The following is a 20,227-nucleotide window of genomic DNA, read 5'->3' as shown; positions in this document are numbered from 1 at the left end:
AATATTAAAGGGGTATAAAATTAAAATCAGTAGAAGACCTTACTAATAAAACACTAGTGTGTAGCTGAGGCCAAGAGTGAGAAGACAGAGTGGATTGACAATTGGCCCCACACTGTCATTTTTATTTTGAGAAAAAAAACATATGAAGACAAATGGAAATAAATGAAGTTTTATATACTTACAGCTTTTTTCTGTAGTTTATTAAAAGAATATCTGAGTGTATCCACACCTTCTGATTCTTCTTTTGTAACTTCAATTCCAAATTTATTTAAAATGGAATAGGCTTCCTAGATGAGGGGGGAAAAAAAAAAGGCATAAAGAATGATGAATTTTAAATTCATTTGCAGGAATATAGTAAACATTACTTTGCAGACTCAGCACTGGTTAGGCCACACCTTGAGGACTGTGTCCAGTTCTGGGCCCTTCAGTTTAGGAAGGATGTTGACTTGCTGGAACGTGTCCAGAAAAGGGCAACTAAGTTGGTGAGGGGTTTGGAGCACAAGCCCTGTGGGGGGAGACTGAGGGAGCTGGGGTTGCTTAGCCTGGAGAAGAGGAGGCTCAGGGGTGACCTTATTGCTCTCTACAACTCCCTGAAGGGAGGTTGTAGCCAGGTGGGGTCTGGTCTCTTCTCCCAGGCAATTGGCACCAGCACAAGAGGACACAGTCTCAGGCTGCGCCTGGCAAGGTTTAGGCTGAATGTTAGGAAGAAGTTCTTCACAGAAAGAGTGATTTGTCATTGGAATGGACTGCCCAGGGAGGTGGTGGAGTCACCATCCCTGGGGGTGTTTAGGAAGAGACTGGATGGGGCACTGGGTGCCATGGTTTAGTTGATTAGATAGTGTTGGATGATAGGTTGGACTCGACAATCTCAAAGGTTTTTTCCAACCTGGTTAATTCTATTGTATTCTATTGTAATAAACATTTAGAAGAAAATCTGTTCATGTAATTTAGTCCTAAAACTTAATTTTTTAAAATAAAGATGAGGAATGAAGAACTAGGGAACAATAGTAAAAAATACTTCTTCAAAGACGTCTTGAATTAAATACTGGAAAAAAAATACAAATAAAATCAATTTAACCTTGAAAATGCATTTTTAAATTATCATCTCAATAGTTTTTTTTAGCTTATCTGCATTCTATCTAAATGTAGATCTGATTATTTTTTTCTAACTCTGTACAATTATGCATTCTAAACTTCATATGTATAAATGCTTTGCTATATCACCTATAAAATATCTGTGTTTGACAAACTACCAAATGCCTGCCTATGTGTCTGGTATAGAATGAGCCTTTCTTGTCACATGTTCTTAACTGCAATTTGCTTCCACATCTTCTGCTTTATCTTCCTCCTACACACATGGCATTACTTAAAAATAAGATAATTTTCATTTTTTAAAGTTTCCCAACAGGTAGGCAATACATTCACTAATGAAGACAAACAGCAGTGTGTACTATACTAGCTGCTTCTTTGACCTATGACATATTCTGTACAGTTTGTAATGGTTGATAAACACGGTGTGGTTCCCTCTTCCTTCCTAGCCCTCCACCAGACACTTACACATTGATAAAATACCCCCAGAACCCTCTTTCTCCAGAATAAATATTCTTATCTTTCACAGTCTCTCCTCATATGTCAGATTCTCCATTGCTTAATCAGCTTTCACTGAACTCATTCCAGGATGTCCACACCTCTCCTGTACTGGGAATCCCAGAACTGGCCACAGTGTTCTGTGTAATTCCCATACTCCAGATCTGAGGGGATTACCTCCCTCAACCTGCCACCAACATCAAGAAACTCAGGGACTTTTCAGCAAAACTACTTTATATCCAGCCTGCATTAGTGCTTAGAGTTATTCATCACCTGGAGCAGGACGTGGCATCTCCTTTTGTTGAACTTCCTGAGATTCCCATTAACCCATTTCTGCATTCAGGTTGCTCTGAAAGGCAGTACAACCATCTGTGTGTCAGCCACCACACCTCTGGTGTGTCATCTGGAAATTTGTTGAAGGTGCCCCCTGCATCATCCTCCAGGTACACAGTACTGGACATACTACAGACCCCTGGAGTATACAAAACTTATTGGCCTCTAGATTTTGTGCCACTGATCAGAGTCATTTGAGCTTGACAGTTTTCAGTCCAGCTCAGTGTCCACTCATCTAGTTGACATCATCATTTTGTCAGTGAGGATCTTATGGGAGACAGTATCAAAAGCATTGCTACCATCACAACAAATAATAGCCATCAGTCTCCCCTGTTCACTAGTCATCTCATAAGAGAAGGCTATTAAGCTGGCAAGGCATGATTTTACACATTGATTATGCTTAATCCTTTTCCTGTTCTACTTTCCTTTACATCAAACTATTTCCTTCAATCACATTCTAGTAACAAATACAGTACCAAATAATATAATTACTCCATAAACAAAGTTCTAATTTAATCCACCAAGAAAACAGTACTGAAATTACTATCACTTTCTATTGTTCTTTATTTCCATCTTAATTTTATCATCTCTGTATTCTTTCATTATTAAAGGAAAGATCATTAAAATAAAAATCAAAATCTGAGTAACTTGTTAACATGGCTAGCCTTAGTGATATTAAAGAAAGTCATTATGTAAATATTGAATGGGAGAAGATGTTTGCAAAATATATAGAATACATGTGGTTTGGGAAAGAATGTTTATCCTAATACTCCCCTCAAAGTGTCTGAGCCAGGTATAAAGAAACAAACAATGTTGATACTTAATAATTTAGTACATGTTTTATGTATTTACAAGTTTTGCATTCCTTCATACACAAGTAAAACCTAGTAAATAAACAGTGCTAAACTCAGTTCCTCTTGCTTCGCTTTATTTAACATCCATGGGTATGATTGTTATGTCTGTATCTTCAGCCTGAAAGAAATAACATTTACTAGACCCACTTATTACTTTAAACATTGAAATTATTGTTTAGGTTCTTTCTTTACTTGTTTAACCTCTAACTCTCCAAGGATCAAAGTACTTATTATGCTTGACTTCAAACAGTCAGTCTACGATTGCTGGCTTAGAAAAACACTGCATAAATTGATAAGACAAACCCCACTTTCTTAAGATAAAGCTAGCAAAAGTGACAACATTCCACTGCAAGTTCTTTATGGTATCATGTTAACACAACAGCCTTCATAAAAGAAAAGGTTTCTATACAGCAATACAACTTCTTCTACAACAGGTGGATGAAAACATGGGTTTATCTGTTGACTGCTTCAGAGTATGATAATAAATACCAGGTATACATGAAACTTAGTGAGCATCTTTCAGCTTTTTAATATGTAAAACGAAAAGAATACTCCCAAGTTTCTGACAGCATACAATGATGTGTGGCTCAATTCATATGTTGAGGTTACATTTAATCGGGTTAGATGACAGAGACGTTTGGTTATGGATACAGAAAACTTAGGGAGAGGATTGGAATGGAAAAGCTAATGGAAAAGCACACAGCAAAAGGGACAATATTGCTCTCTTATCTTGTGTAGCAGAAGCATGCTGGGCCCACAACCCAGAGGTCAATGGATTGAAATCATCCTCTGCTACCAAAAAAAAAGTCCCAGTTTGAGGCCAGGCAGATCCTCTCTTGCCTCCCACCAGGGCAGAAAAACAGGACTCAGACAAATGGATTGCAGAAGTGATGGAAAATTTAAATGGAAAAGCAGTAAAGTGTTTTACAGAAGCTATAAAATAGTGACAAAAAGGATCTCAAAGCACACGGAGTCCCTTACAGCATACCCAGAAGCCTCCCAGCATTTTCCCTTCTCCCTACCTGAGGGTACACCCAAAACCCCCAGGGGGTCTTTCTTCCCCCACCTCCACTATTAGGCTAATCTCAGCTGGCCAGATCTGAGACTGCCCTTCCCCCTTCTCATCCTGGCATTAGGCCTAGCCAGGCCTAAGAGGCCTTGAGATAACTCCCCCCCGCCCCTTACCAGATAGGGAGCATCTCCCACGGGAGCAGCGAGGGAAGGAAGAGGAAGTGTGAGACCTTGCTGATGGATTTATAGGGAGCAGGACATTATGGGTATGAAACACGCAGCTTCCTGTGTCCACCCACGGGGCTGGACCCTCGGGACACTGGAGGTGCTCCCTGTGTGGCAGCAGCAGGAGGCACCCAGCCTAAACTGCCACATCTGTTTATTTCTGCGTGTTTTCTCGTAGATTGTATCTGCATCATAATTTGAGAGAGAGTAATACTGCTTCACAATCTATAATAAAGATAACCACAAAAATATTACTTTCTTTCCCATCTTCACCCTAGTTCTTTCAGGACAGTAAACTCTTCATATTCCTAGTTTATGTCATTACTCTTACGATATAATATCGTTTTAATGAGGATAAAAAGTTAAAAGCCATCTTACTTCAATAGGTCCCAGAGTCATATCCATTTCCATGAAATTTTCACGTATGATAGATAAAGCTTCCATTGCAAATCTGATGTCATCTAAGTCACGCAGGGGTCGAGACAATTTCTTTAAATATTCAGTTATGAATGACATCATGTCTGTCATCTTATTTTTATATTCCTCATTTAAGTAACGACAGAGGAGCATCTTCCAGGTTTTGGCTTCAGTTGCTAAAGCTGTTTTCAGTGGTCCTGATGTTTTAAAAAAAATAAATACATGGCAAAATTCATTCCATGTGCATCTTCATTTTTTTTCCATAAAACAACCTCACATCATCACACATGGCTCTTTAAGAGCAACTAAGAAAAGCTGTCAGGCAAGCCAGTTACTGTGGTTTACATTTCAAAACTATTTTAACCATATTTAAATGATATACTTGGGGAAGAGGAGGCTCAGGGGAGACCCCATTGCTCTCTACAACTACCTGAAGGGAGGTTGTAGACAGGTGGGGGCTGGACTCTCTCTGATGCAGTGGTCACAGATGAAGGAGTAGTGTGACCATCAACAAAATTCATATTCTTTTGGATACACTGCTGCTTATCACTGTTGGTCACAGAATAAGAGATGGCGAGATTTTTCCAGAGTGACTTGGTTGTCTCCAAAGTGATTTCATTAGTACAAAGTTGCCTCCAGGAAATAGATGAAGATATGCAGTCAACAGTTTTACATTTTTCCTTATTCTCTGAGAGAAAGCTAAGGATAACATGCCACCAAAATCCTGAAATTAATTCCATCAAAGTGTGTGGCTTCAACCTTCTCTGATGTATGACGAAAACAAATTGTACAGAGATGATTTCTCAGTCTAATCAATCTAATCTCTTAGAAGATGGGAATTGCTTACAAGAAATGTACCACAGTGATATTTAGAAAGGGATACATTTACTGCTTGTCTCTAGATAGCAACCGTGCTAACATCTGCCACAAAAAGTAAAACCCAAAAGAATAGGGATGCTGGTCCAGAGAAGACATGCTAGCTGCATAATCTGTGAGGTGAGAGGAGTAAGTGCCACTGAAATCCTTGCTTCTCTGTCATACCACAAACTTAATTATTCAACAAGCAGCTGCTCACAGAGAATACATTTTTCCACACCAGACTGTTCTTCAGAATAACATGACCAATGAGAGATCAACATGATCAATTATACAATCAGTGACATGGGCCAGGGCAATCCCAAGCACAAATACAGGCTGGGTGATGAGTGGATTGAGATGGACCCTGCAGAGAAGAGCTTGGTCATGTTGATGAATGACAAACTGAATACAAGCCAGCAATGTGTGCTCACAGTCTGGAAGGCAAATCGCATCCTGGGCTGCATCTAAAGAAGTGTGATCAGCAGGTCAAGAGACCCCTCTGCTCCACTCTTGTGAAACCCCACTTAGAGTACTGTGTCCAGCCCTGAGGTGCCCAATATGAGGAAGGACATAGACCTGTTGGAGTGGTTCCAGAGGAGGGCCACAAAAATTATCAGAGGGCTGAAGCACCTGCATTGTGAGGACAGGCTGAGAGAGTTGGGGTTGTTCAGCCCAGAGTAGGCTCTGGAGAGACCTTATAGAGGCCTTGCAGAACTTAAAGGGAGCCTACAGGAAGATGGGGAGGGACTCTTTATCATGGAGTGTAGGAACTGAATGAGAGGCAATAGTTACAAATTTAAAGAGGGTAAATTTATATTTTATATAAGGAAGAAATTCTTCACTGTGTTGTGAGGCACTGGCACAGGTTACCCAGGGAAACTATGGCTGCCCTCTTCCGGGAAGTGTTCAAGGTCAGATTGGATGGGGCTTTGAGCAACCTGATCTAGTGGAAAGTGTCCCTTGCCATGGCAGGGTGATTTGAACTAGATTGTATTTGCCACCCCTCACAACACAAACCATTCTGAAGGTTATCTGGTTCAATCCCCCTGCAGTCAGCAGGGACATCCTCAATCGACCAGGCTGCCCAGAGCCCTGTCAAGCTTCGCCTTGGATATTTCCAGGGGTGGGGCCCCAACCACCTCCCTGGGCAACCTGTTCCAGTGTTCCACCACCCTTATAGCAAAGAACCAGTTCCTAACATCCAATCTAAATCTGTTCTTCTCTAGTTTGAAGCCATTTCACCTCATCCTATCACCACAGGCCTTTGTAAACAGTCTCTCTCCATCCTTCTAGTCAGCCCCCTTCAGGAACCTCCTGGAGCCTTCTCTTCTCCAGGCTGAACTGTCTCAGCTCCCTCAGCCTGTCATTGTAGCAGAGGTGCTCCAACCCCCTAATCATTGTCATGGCCCTCCTCTGGACCTGGTCCATCAGGTCCATGTCCTTTCTGTATTGAGGGCTCCAGACCTGGACACAGTACTTCAGGTGAGGTCTCACCAGAGCAGAACAAAGTGGCAGAATCACCTCTCTGGATCTGCTGGCAGTGCATCTTTTGATGCAGCCCAGGATGTGATTTGCCTTCTGGGCTGCAAGTACACACTGCCTGCTCATGTTCAGCTTTTTGTCCATCAGCACCCCCAAGTCCTTTTCCACAGGGCTGCTTTCTATCACCTCACCCTCCTGTCTGTATTGATAGTGAGGATTGTTCCAGCCCTGGTGCAGAACCCTGCACTCGCTCTTGCTGAACCTCATGAGGTTGCCTTGGGCCCAATTCTCCAGCTTGTCCAGGTCCCTCTGGAAGACATCCTGTCCCTTTAGCACATCAACAGCTCCACTCAGCTGGTATCATCTGCAAACTTGTTGATGGTGCACTCAATCCCACTGACTGTATCGATATATATTCATTAACTCTTCAGTAAACCTCTATGACAACGTCAGATCCATGACAGAATTCAATTTCATCACTCCAAATAAGAGAAAGCAAGGAGAATGGCGAGTTCTTTTTCAAGACAGATTTCTTAGAAGGGGCTGATCAGTCAGGAAGGACTTTTCAGTAAGCATTTACATCCAAGAATATACCAAATAACATGACTTACTACTCATTATCATGCTGTACATACAAACATAAGAAAATATCATACCTGTATGCAATTCAAGCGGACCAAGAATGAAAATAGGTTTGAAATCTTCTATCTCTTTTTCCAACATAGCGTAGTGTAGAATTTCTTCTTTAATTTCAGTCAAAGATGGACAGCTAGCCAAAAATTGCTGTAGGTGGTTTAAAATATCAAATGTCCTTCTTTGTATTTTCGGTAAAACAAGTGGCAACAGTTATTCAGAAATTACTCAAAATGTAAGCCAATATTATACCTGGGTTTAACCTTCTGTAGCTTTGCTAGCACAGTAAAATGCACATGATAAGGCATTCAGGTTTATCAGTTTCTCTGTCACTAACTGTTAAGCTTGTTGTGAAATTCCAATCAAATTTAACAAGAAACGTTATCCAAGATACGTTAAATGCTTACTGGCTTTGTAAAAGCAGGTGACACAATAGAGATTAAAAAAACCTCACACTTCCACACTTACAGGAAGACTACACCATTAGCCCAATTACGTATGAAACAATTACAAGAAAACACATTTTCTAAGTAGTTCCATAAGCAGAACTTAAGTGTAGGAAAGTTTGGTGATTCTGAAATCTTCATTTCAGAAATGTTACACAACAGCTGTATTCAATATGCCCACATTGCATGGGAAAGTACTAAATGCTGAAAGCTTCCCATTTCTGTTCTTTTGTCTGAGAAAATCCAGACTGGCCCTGGAAGGGTTATCGTAGTGCTAAAAAACCCTGTAGAAACTAGTGCATATGTGTATAAAACTCAATTGCGTTATGATTGAGACTTTCTCTGTAGAGTATCCTTTTCACAAATAGTAACTAGAGAAAACTAATAATTTATTTGGGAAACTTAAAATTTTAATTAGACTAAGAGTGAATTCTCAGCTCTGAATAGAAAATGAGTTTTCCTAGCCCGTATAAGCTGCAAAACTTCATTGCAACACTCAAAAGATACCAGTGGTCCTGTAGCAAAAAAAAAAAGGTGACATAATATTCATAGATCTATGTATGGCTGGCTGGCCCGGGGCAGGGGGCTACTCCCACCTGCCACAGTGGAGCAATGAAAGCCAGGAACACCATGGTGATGTACTGCTCACTGAAAAAGGAAAAGGCTGGTTGGGGCTGAAATGGCTTACAGGATTTGGAGTATATTCTATAGCTTGGAAAGGTTCCTGTTCCCAGTTTGGGGGGCTTTTTCCCCACTTCTGGGCAGGGGTGCGCTTTGGTTCGGGGGTGCGTGCAGTTTGCATTTCATCTGTTTCCCTGTTGCTATACATGCAGGTATTTGTTTTCTTTGTGTTAGCTGGCATCCCTGCAGTAGTAAATCCTTTTTATCTCATCTCCTTTCAGATCCTTTTCTTTCTTACCTACCAGAAGGAGATGGATGGGGGCTGCCAGCTGAGTTAAAACCAGGACAATGGAAAAGTCAGTAAAGTCAAGGCTAAATAAAGTAGATATAGAAGCCAACCTTTGTTTACTGAATCTCTAAATTCAGTCCAAATTAAAACTCTGTTGCAGAAGGACAGTGTGAAATATTCTGAAACAGAAACCCTAAAGCCTTCTAATTCCTGGTAACTAATTTTTCTTCCTGTATTAGACAGGATTTTTTCTAGCACACTTAAGTCATGAGTTCAGACAACCAAGAATTTCACAGAGGATTCTTCTTGGAATAGAGAATGCAGAATTTGCTTCCTAAAATAGCTACAGGAAGTGTGGTGAATAAAAAACATGTATTAAATTCAAAGTAAACCTTTTCCACAGACAAAAGTGCACTATTAATCAGCATTACTGTTGTGGGAATTTCTATGGTTTGTGATATACCTCATGTTACACTGGAGTAGTCTCTTGTGGCCCAAAATCTAGAGTTTCTCAAACCAAAACAAAACAAATAACAACAGCAACCAGAAATACACCAAACCACCAACCAAAGCAGTGATTAGCAAATTAGGACCAGTTTATCAGTATCCAGAATTTTATAGAAGCAGGAAAAACCAGACACCAACACAAAAATTAGGTAGCATGCTATTACTTCTGCTTAGGACATATACTACTGTTGCTATTGAAAGACAAAATAATAGTAGTAATTTTAACTATGAATGTGTTTTCCACGTATGTAATGTTTTCTGATTTCAAAAGATAAGAACCAATGAAGCACGATCCTGTATGTAATCATCATTAAACTCACCTGAATTTTGGCATCCCTGTCTTCTGTCCACAGCACATTATACTTCTGAAAGTTCTGCAGAAATTCAGTAGCTAGTTCTCTTACAGAATTCACAGAAGAAGAGAGGAACAAAACTAATTTAGAAATATCGTCATGCTCTGCAACACCTGAGTAAAAATTTCTTTGTTTTCTCAGATGCACATCTTCAGCTCCTTCTGTGAAACAACATTGTAGTAAATTAATGAGCCATTAGAAGTCTGGTTAGAATTCTCTTCTAAATATATGCATGCCACGTTAAGCAATGGTGCCCTTCAGTAGGGCTGAATATTTTTCTCTAAATGTCTTCTGACTGCTTAATATGAAAGCACCAAGTGCTTTATACAGCTCTATACAGCTAGAGTAAATTCAGTCTAGAGTAAATGGTTTTAAATGGAAAATAAACAGTTGTCTTAATTCACAAATCTCATTTTCTGCAATGTAATTTAATTGCGACTACAGTATGTCAAGCCCTCAAACACTCTCTATCATTATACACTTTTACAAAATACACAAAATCAAAGTTTTAAGCATTTTATGAAATTTTAAAAGTGTGACTTTCTGAAACTCTAACGTGTTTCAAATAAATAACCTCTTGATATTCTACTTAGTGTTTCTTACAAAGGTGCTAAACTTCGCTAAGTCACATATAAATGAATGTGGAAAGAGCTTGTCATGTTTTGGAGCTGCACTTGTCTTACACACTGCTAATATCTGTGTCTTTTTAGTCTTGTCTGAGAGGTTAGAACTAAATTTAAAAAAAAAAATTAAAAAGAAAAAAAGAAAGGACAGTATAGACATTTTCTTAAACCTCTTGCCCCTTAATATGTTTCTAAAGGTAGGTTAGACACTGGTAGCTACTGCTTCAGTTACATTGATGATGTTGAAACAGAAGCCCTGTCTCCTTTAAGAACTACAAGTAAGCTCAACTAGAAAGCAAATAAAATACAACTTATGTTATCTCTCCTTCATCTTTGATGACCTGCTGAGACAACCAGGGTCAATCCAGACACCAATATCCCTGAGATCTAATACACCACTTTGGTCATAGCAATGCCTAACAGCATTCTGAAGCAGGTTTAAGAGAACAGGGAAGAAAAATCCACTCTTCCCCTCACACATGGTTTAATAGGAGAGGATTGAATGCAACTCCAACTTATGTGCTTGTCTGGATGTTTTGGGGGACCTAGCCACTGAAAACAAAATGTCATATTGATCTACCCTTGCCAGTGTCCAAAAATTAACATATGCCCCCAGGTACTGTTGCAGAGTATCTCAAAATTAATTAAAATTGTTACTTAATGTATTTTGACACTGCAGAATAAAAGGCTATGGCTGTGTGAGGAGGACAGTTTCCTGTTACCCTGATTGAAGCCCATTAAAGATGTTAAAATCATACTAAGAACGTCACAAGAAGAGTCAAGTCCCAGCTCTGAACTATCAAAAAGAAAAACTTTCCCAAATATTAAAGATTTTTTCTAAATCACAATAAAGATAAAACTGTGGTTCAATCAAGCAGCTAAGAATCTGATGTCAAAAATATATTCAGGCTTTTGTGGATGCTTGCAAAGCATATGGAGAGAGGTTTAGAAATTATATTAAGTACAAAACTATCTTACTGGAATGAATACAAATTTATCTATAGACTGAATATTCACATGAAAAAACACTTTAAGTGTTTTATAATCCATTCTAGCAGTATACCTATAATTAAAACCTTTACTGAAATCCAATTATTAAACTAGCTCTTGTTTTATCTTAATATTCCAATGAGTGCTAGCTGACAATCATGGTTTAGAGTTCAAATCCACAGAAAATAAAAAGATAAATTGACAAGCTAACTTTGCCTCACACTAAATAGTCAGAATTTAGCAATTTTTCTAAGATTTTGTTGCTTGTTTCCCCCCCCAGAATTCTAACACTTACAAAAGCCTGGCAAGCTGCTTCTGAAAAATACAGCCACTTAAATCAAAATATATTAAAACAAGAATTTCAACATTACTGGCCACCTTGAAGAAAAATAAGTTTATTTGCAAATGTTATACAAAGTTGAAATAAGTAAAAAAAAAATCAAATCACTTACTTTCCCCTTTTTTGGCCTTTTTTCCTGGTAATCTAAAGCCTTTTGAAGGTACCTGTTCTATGCGTGATTCTGCTTTTAAATTAGATTTTGGCAAGCGTCTCTGTCCCCACTGAGCAACTCCACGGCTTACTTCCAATATTAACTGAGTCATGCGATTGATGGCTTGCTGTATATCATGTAAACTGGGAACCATTACCTATATATAAAACAGTTGAAATATTGTCAAAATAAATGCAAGTGTCTTTTTCTAAGACCACAGTTTTACTCTACTAATAGTGATTTGCAGAACTTGTCCCAAAAGAGAAGCTGTAAAATGAAACTTTAACACTTTGTCTGTATCAGTATGATCTCTAAAGAGATGAAACATACTGTACTGACCTACTATCTATTTGTACAGTCACACTGTGGGTAAAACGACAAGCAAGTGTATAGAATACATACATAGAATACATAGAATACATAGAATAAACCAGGTTGGAAGAGACCTTCAAGATCATCGCGTCCAACCCATCAACCAATCCAACACCGCCCAAGCAACTAACCCACAGCACCAAGCACCCTGTCAAGTCTTCTCCTAAAAACCTCCAGTGATGGTGACTCCACCACCTCCCCAGGCAGCCCATTCCAATGTGCAATCACTCTTTCTGTATAGAACTTTTTTCTAACATCCAGCCTGAATCTCCCCTGGCGCAGCCTGAGACTGTGTCCTCTTGTTCTGGTACTGCTTGCCTGGGAGAAGAGACCAACATCCGTCTGTCTACAACCTCCCTTCAGGTAGTTGTAGAGAGTAATAAGGTCACCCCTGAGTCTCCTCTTCTCCAGGCTAAGCAACCCCAGCTCCCTCAGCCTCTCCTCGTAGGGCTTATGTTCCAGACCCCTCACCAACTTTGTTGCTCTTCTCTGGACTCGTTCCAGCAAGTCAACCTCCTTCCTAAACTGAGGGGCCCAGAACTGGACACAGTACTCGAGGTGCGGCCTAACCAGTGCAGTGTACAGGGGCAGAATGACCTCCCTGCTCCTGCTGGCCACACTGTTCCTGATGCAGGCCAGGATGCCATTGGCCCTCTTAGCTGCCTGGGCACACTGCAGGCTCATGTTCAGTCTACCGTCGACCAGCACCCCCAGGTCCCTCTCAGCCTGACTGCTCTCCAGCCACTCTGACCCCAGCCTGTAGCTCTGCATGGGGTTGCTGTGGCCAATGTGCAGAACCCGGCACTTGGATGTGTTAAATCTCATGCCCTTGGACTCTGCCCATCTGCCCAGCCTGTCGAGGTCCCTCTGCAGAGCCTCTCTACCCTCCAGCAGATCAACTCCTGCGCCCAGCTTGGTGTCGTCAGCAAATTTACTGATGATGGACTCGATGCCCTCGTCCAGATCATCAATAAAGATGTTAAAGAGCAAGGGGCCCAGCACTGATCCCTGGGGCACACCACTGGTGACTGGCTGCCAGCTGGATGTGGCACCATTCACTACCACTCTCTGGGCTCGGCCCTCCAGCCAGTTCCTAACCCATCTCAGTGTGCTCCCATCCAAGCCATGGGCTGACAGCTTGGCCAGGAGTTTGCTATGGGGAACGGTGTCAAAGGCCTTGCTGAGGTCCAGGTAGACTACATCCACAGGCCTCCCCACATCCACCAGGCGGGTCACCTGATCATAGAAGGAGATCAGGTTGGTCAGGCAGGACCTGCCCTTCCTAAACCCATGCTGGCTGGGCCTGATCCCTTGGCCATCCTCTAAGTGTTGCGTGATTGCACTCAGGATGACCTGCTCCATAATCTTTCCTGGCACTGAGCTCAGGCTGACAGGCCTGTAATTCCCTGGCTCATCCAACCGGCCCTTCTTGTGGATGGGTACCACGTTGGCCAGCTTCCAGTCAGCTGGGATCTCTCCAGTGAGCCAGGACTGATGAAAAATAATGGAGAGTGGCTTGGCCAGCTCATCTGCCAGCTCTCTCAGCACCCTAGGATGGATCCCATCTGGTCCCATGGACTTGTGGGGGTCCAAGCTGCTGAGGAGAGCTCCTATCACTTGCTCATGGAACACAGGGAAACCATGCAGCTCCCTGGCTCCCTCTGCCAGTTCTGCAGGCCAGCTGTCTGGTAGACGTTCTTTCCAGCTAGTAAAAACTGAGGTAAAGAAGGTGTTAAGTACCTCTGCCTTTTCCTCATCCTGTGTTACAACATTTCCTTCCATGTCAACCAAGGAGTGGAGGTTGTCCCTGCCCTTCCTCTTGCTATTAATATATTTATAGAAGGACTTTTTGTTGTCCTTCACATCAGAGGCCAGTTTAAGTTCCAAATATGCTTTTGCCTCCCTAATTTTCCTCCTACATGCCCTAGCAACCTCTTTAAACATTCCATGGGTTGCCTCACCTTTCTTCCAAAGATTATACACCCTCTTTTTTTCCCTTAGTTCTATTAAAAGTTCATTACACAGCCAGGGTGGCCGTCTGCCCCGGCGGCTCCTCTTCCGGCACATTGGCACAGCCTGCTCCTGAGCCTTCATCAGCTCTTTCTTGAAGCAGGTCCAGCCCTCCTGGACCCCTTTATTTTTAAGGGCTTTCTCCCAAGGAACCCTCTGAATTATTTCCTTGAGCAACCTGAAGTCCGCCCTCCGGAAGTCCAGAGTGGAGGTCTTCTTGCTGGCCCTCTTAGTTTGACCAAATACCGAAAATTCTATTATTTCATGGTCACTGGCCCCTAAACAGCCTCCGACCACCACATCACCCACCAGCCCTTCCCTGCTGGTGAAGAGGAGGTCAAGCAAAGCCTTGCCCCTGGTAGGCTCACGCAGCACCTGGGATAAGAAGCTGTCCTCCATGCAGTCTAAGAACCTCCTAGACTGTCTCCTCTCTGCTGTGTTGAGATCCCAGCAGATGTCAGGCAGGTTGAAGTCGCCCATGAGGACAAGGTCAGGAGATCTTGAGACAGCCTTAAGCTGTCTATAGAATGCTTCGTCGACATCATCCTCATAGGTAGAGGTATTGAGTTTTTCACAATTATTTTTTAAATTCCTACAACATTTTAAACTGCATTTTTATAATGTTTTTTTTGGTACTGTGCAGGAATATATTAGAAGCCCCCTTTCCCTCATTCTAGAATCATGAAGCATTAAAACTGCAGGGCAAGATCCTCCTTGCAGTTGTTCCTAACCACTAGATCCCAAATTATGTGAGAGCATTGCAAGAGAGATGGTCATAGAAATACACACATATAGCTCATTTAATGATTTGCAGCTATATAACCTCTTCTAAGTGCTTATCTAGACATATGTTCACATTGTGGGTCATTTCAGGGAAAGAAAATCACCTGCATCAAAGTGTCAAAGCACCTATTTCAATAAATACTGCAAGTTTCTTTTCTCCCAGAGGTAGCATTTACCTCAAAAACTTTTGCAAGAGCATAGTGTTTAATAAATTAGTGGAACTTCATGTATTATCCTTGCAGATGTCAACTTGCATGTTTGGAAAGGATTTTGCACCACGCTTCTGAGAGCAATTTGATACCCAAGTCAGACGAGGAAAAGAACTTTTATTGAGCTACCAGAGTACATGATAAAAGGCCCTGGAAAGAAAATGAGCGATCTTGATCTGAATCGAGAACAGCTAGCAAACAGAACAGAGCCAAAACACAGGTTCTGGTCTGCAGTCATTCACACTGCACAAAAGCTAGCATGGTCCCTTAGCCTAGGTTTAGGTGATGCAAAAAAACATCTTAAAAAAACCCCAACACAACAAAACAAAACAAAACAAAAACCACACACACAAAGAAACAACCAAGCAACCACACAACAGGCACAGTTTGGCACATAAAAAAATGAGAGGGGATGTTTCTAACACACAATTTGAATGCAAACTCCTGGATTCAGGAATAAAAGCATTTACCAGTATGAATACACGTCATTTCACATTAGATCACTTTGAGGTGAAAGAACAGCCCCTAGCCTGTTTTATTTAGTAGTAAATAAACAACCATAAAGTCCCAAATCCAAAACCTTCTGAACTTCATTGCCAGTAGCAATCCAATTGTAAATTTGTCCTGTCCTCGTTTGACAATAATTCTATGTAGGGCAAAGTGGAGTAAGGCACATAACAGCTCCTCTGAAATAGTGAGCAGGAGGAAGAACCTACTTGAGAGTGATCCATGAAAGAATAAAAAAACAGCATTTCTTGTTAAACTTCAGAAGAAAAATCCCTTGTGATACACTCAATCCTCAAATGTATTCCTTAGAACATCATCTTATAGCTTTCATATGCAAGTCATCATTATGAAAACATCTACTGGAGTGGGATATAAAGTACTTAAAAGTAACTCTGATGTTTTATATATCAGTTTCACAGACTAAGTGGTTGCATGCATAAAAGCAAGGACCTTGCAAAATCCTATTAACATTATCAAAGTGGTATTTTGCCCATCATTACTGCCCAAGATCAGCCAAGCATTACAGAAGACTGGAAATAAAGATAGATGTTCTTGCCTTTGAAGGGGGTGGATTTTGGACCTTCATTTTTATACAAATATCAACAGCATGAAAATTTTACACTTTGACAGACCTTATATCTCATGTATACACACACACAGAGTGTGAATATGCAAGGGAATCACAGAATTGCTTCAGCTGCAAAAGACATCCAAAATCAAGTCCAACTTTCAACCTAAGACCACCATGGCCATGCCAATAAGAACACTGGTTCAAGGTCAAAGGATTATCACCTTAGATCAGTACCTTTCTTTCATTTAGTGAATATAAAAACTTGCTATCTTTATAAAGCAATTGGATAACATTACATTACCTTCTCATATATAAAATAAAATACATAATACTGACATAGTTATCTTACTCTAAAAGGGAAAACAAACACATTACTTTGAAATCTATCTGCCTTTTTGTTCTCTGCACAGAGAGAGCTATAGCTCTTTTAATGATTTTGAAACTTTTCATTTTTTCCAGTGTTCCCTCTTCTGGCCATCTAACTAAAGCCAAATTGAACAGAGATAATGTTCATTATTTTTATTCAACAAAGGATTTAAATCACACCGCAAACAGAACAGTTGCAATAAAAAAACAAACATGAAACATCTATACCAGCAATGTAAATGCTACACATGAAGTAAAAATGTCATCATTCTGCAAAGAAACTGACAGATTGCAACATAAATGCTGAAACATGGAAGTACAATAAAAGGCCAGGTTCTGCAACTATGATTATGACAGAAACCAGGAACACTGGGACTGGGAACACCTTTCATCAGTGCTCTCAGTGTGCTGAAAGGCCTGAGCAATTGTTCTCCTTTGGAATGAATGCTCCTAAAAATCTGCTATTGGGCAAAGATAACAGTGTACTTTTGCCTTGCCTGTAAGTCACATAACTTACCACATTGGGAACATCAAGGTGTACTTCTACTTTTAGAAAAGCAGCACCCTCTTCAGATTTGCTTGGATGAACAGAAAGCTGCTTTCTCCCAAATGTAGTTCTGATGAAAATAATTTTTAATATTCATAAATACTTCACAATGAAACCCCTTGAAAGTATCGCTATGGTTTAGATATTCAACAGAACATTAAGAAAAAAGTTTCAAAGATAAACTAGTGCAAAAAGATAAATACATGACTGAATCCACTCAGAACTAAGGCTAAAAGCTAAAAACAGTGCAAAGTAATTTCTACATTCTATGACATGACATGGTGACCAAATGATGGAGGATTTAGCAATATGATACCATAAATATATATATATATATATATATATATATATATATATATATATATATATAAAAAGTATATTCTCACAGACTTCAGTAAGATCAGGATTTCAATATATTTTCTATGAAAGATGTCCCCGAAAGTAACTCATGCTTGAACACAAATTGATGACAAAGTACCACCAACTTCACCTGCTTAAGATAAATCCTCTTACTAGAATTCTAGGTAGGGTTTTCAATTCACAACATATTATATTTACAATATATTAGACTTAAGCAATTCTGTCTCTGAAGTGTTTGTTGAAGCAGAAAAGAATCTCTAGAAATTATTTGACAGTAGGAGAATGATAAAATCCTGTGGATCTTGACATTATCATATAGAATTAATAGAGAGTACTTGGATGAGCTTTAACCCATGGGAAACAACTGTAGTGCATAGCCATGCTTGCAAAAATAATCTGAAATGGGATGAACATATGGGGACACTGCCATGTATGACCTAGAATGGTCATTTAAGTTCCAGTCATTTGTGTTGAGCAATAAATTGTACTAACGGCATCTGGAAAGCAGCCCAAGGGAAAGACAGGGGAATGAAAACAAAAAGGTGCAGGCAGAGGGGGAACGATAACAGAAATAAACTTTGTTTTCAGCATAAATGAAATGAAACCATGTAGACTAAAACCAGCAACATAAAGAATTACAGCATAAAAGAAAAGCGTGTGCCCAAAGCGTTACTGCAACAAAAAGTGAATGCTCTTCAGATTTTGCTTTATCTAAAATGGCTAAGACATCTGGAATTGTTAAGACTAATGACACATGCACATATATCATTACATGTGTGAATACATGTCTGTCTTACTGTAGTAACACAGAAATAATGTTGTTCTGGCAATACTATTGAAGGAATCTTTCATTTGCAACTTACTTTGAAACAAGTATTCTTTTTTTAAGACTATCCAAAGACAGCTGGGTGGCTTTTTGCAGGCTCTCTAGCAGCTGGTGACTAAAATAGGCAACTAACTCTTTACATTTCTGAAATAAATAAAATGTACAATATTTAAAACTCTATGCAGGCGAGAACCTGAAGATTATTTCAAAAGGTTTTATATCAAACATATTAGCTATTATCTGAAGGAATTTACGCTGCAAGCTACAGGAGAGACATAAGGGGAGAAGCTGGCAGAAAAACGGCTTTTAAGTAAATAAGTAGAAGCTGCATGATGAAGATATAGTATCTGAGGAAACTCAATTTGTATTATTCAGAGACAGAAAATGAGAGATCCCTCTGAAGCCTTATACTCCTTGAGAAAATCTCTCTATATAAAAAAAAAACACCATAAAAACAAAAAAAAAAAAACAAATGAAACAAACCATAAGCACCATGAATAACCCAAGAATATCGGTGCATATGTAGTCTTTTCAAATACAAGACAAATATAGTAATTTTTGACTGCACTGGATTAAGAACACCACAAAAATACAACAACATTTAGTGATTACTAGCACAAAACAACAGAATTCAACCTTGTAACATTATCACATTTGTGCCTGCAAATTTATGATTCCTTTCCTCTACTTCCCTTCCCGGCTGAACATGGAAAGATTGTATTCTTCAGGGGAAAAGTACAGAAGTGACTTTTCTTGGTAAAAATGGGAGAGGAGAATAGAAAGGATGCATGTTTCTGCCTACTCAAGAAGGAAAGCCTGCACTGAAGCTTAGGCATAATAGTCTCTCCAAACTTTTACACTTACCACTTACATACTGAGATTTTATTTCATAGATAGATTTTATATATATATATAAAATCTATAAAATCTATAAAATTTTTATGTATATTATACATATATATGTATTTAAAAATCTCAGTATGTAAGTGGTAAGTGTAAAAGTTTATATATATATACACACACATATATATAAAAAGAAAATTACTAGGAGGTGTACATATATATATATATATATATATAAAAGAGGATTACTAGGATAACTTGGAATATAATTTAAAGTTAAAATCAATCTTACACTCACATTGGGAAATTATTTCATAATTGTTGCATGATGCTTGATGTTCTCTGAGTGATGCCTTTCTGTAAAATGGCTATCCAAAAATGGCCTCAAAATTCAAGACTATTTAGCAATCTGACATATCTGAAAAAAAATATTCCCTTATTATCACAAAATACCTTTTTGAATTCATCTTCTTTGTCACTGTCCTTGTTATTATCACTCTGAAGAGATGAAGGAATATTATTTTCTCTCTCCTCCTCAATCTTTTCAAATGCTATATGTTTTTCTTGTACTGTAAAGTATAAATAAATAAATAAATAAATAAATTTGTGGTTAACCAAATATTGTGTTCTGATTTTAAGATAGTATCACAGAATCACAGAATCACCAAGGTTGGAAGAGACCTCAAAGATCATCAAGTCCAACCTGTCACCACAGACCTGATGACTAAACCATGGCACTAAGTGCCACATCCAATCCCCTCTTGAACACCTCCAAGGATGGTGACTTGTTGCAGTTTGAGCTGGGTGCCCCCCTGGTGTGTTCACTTCCTGTGTCCACAAGTCCAGCCCAGAGGGATGGACACAGGAAATTGTGTGTATTTCCTACCATAATTCTTTGCACCACTATAAGATCCAGTGCGGGGTCTGGCACTCTCTCTTTTCTTCCTCCTCCGCCAGCCGGTAACTGGGGGAGATGTCTGCTGGCTTTGGGCCTGGCTAGGCCCAAGGCCACGGGGGGATGGGCAGTCTCCGGTCTGGCCAGCTGAGACTAGCCCAGCAGAGGGAGGGGGAAGAAGGAGCCCTGAGGGTCTCGGGTGTACCCTCAGGTGGGGA

At 39.8% G+C, this 20,227-nt stretch overlaps 1 protein-coding gene across 1 annotated transcript in view; it reads right to left on the bottom strand.

The window, feature by feature from the left end:
• DNAH8 (dynein axonemal heavy chain 8) overlaps nt 1-20,227 on the bottom strand; it is a 167,268-nt gene that overhangs the window by 104,366 nt on the left and 42,675 nt on the right. Inside the window, exons 22-29 of the mRNA XM_054162298.1 lie at nt 19,568-19,683; nt 18,309-18,415; nt 17,056-17,155; nt 11,682-11,877; nt 9,584-9,774; nt 7,424-7,550; nt 4,389-4,624; nt 183-287 (exon numbers count right to left, since the gene is read on the bottom strand). Of these exons, the coding sequence (XP_054018273.1) occupies nt 183-287; nt 4,389-4,624; nt 7,424-7,550; nt 9,584-9,774; nt 11,682-11,877; nt 17,056-17,155; nt 18,309-18,415; nt 19,568-19,683 (1,178 nt within the window). The remainder of the gene's footprint in view (nt 1-182; nt 288-4,388; nt 4,625-7,423; nt 7,551-9,583; nt 9,775-11,681; nt 11,878-17,055; nt 17,156-18,308; nt 18,416-19,567; nt 19,684-20,227) is intronic.

The sequence above is a fragment of the Dryobates pubescens genome, chromosome 6 (genome assembly GCF_014839835.1).
Source record: "Dryobates pubescens isolate bDryPub1 chromosome 6, bDryPub1.pri, whole genome shotgun sequence".
In the NCBI taxonomy this organism is placed as follows: Eukaryota; Metazoa; Chordata; class Aves; order Piciformes; family Picidae; genus Dryobates; species Dryobates pubescens.
Note: the sequence above shows the minus strand (reverse complement) of the source record. Positions and strands in the feature narration are given on the sequence as shown.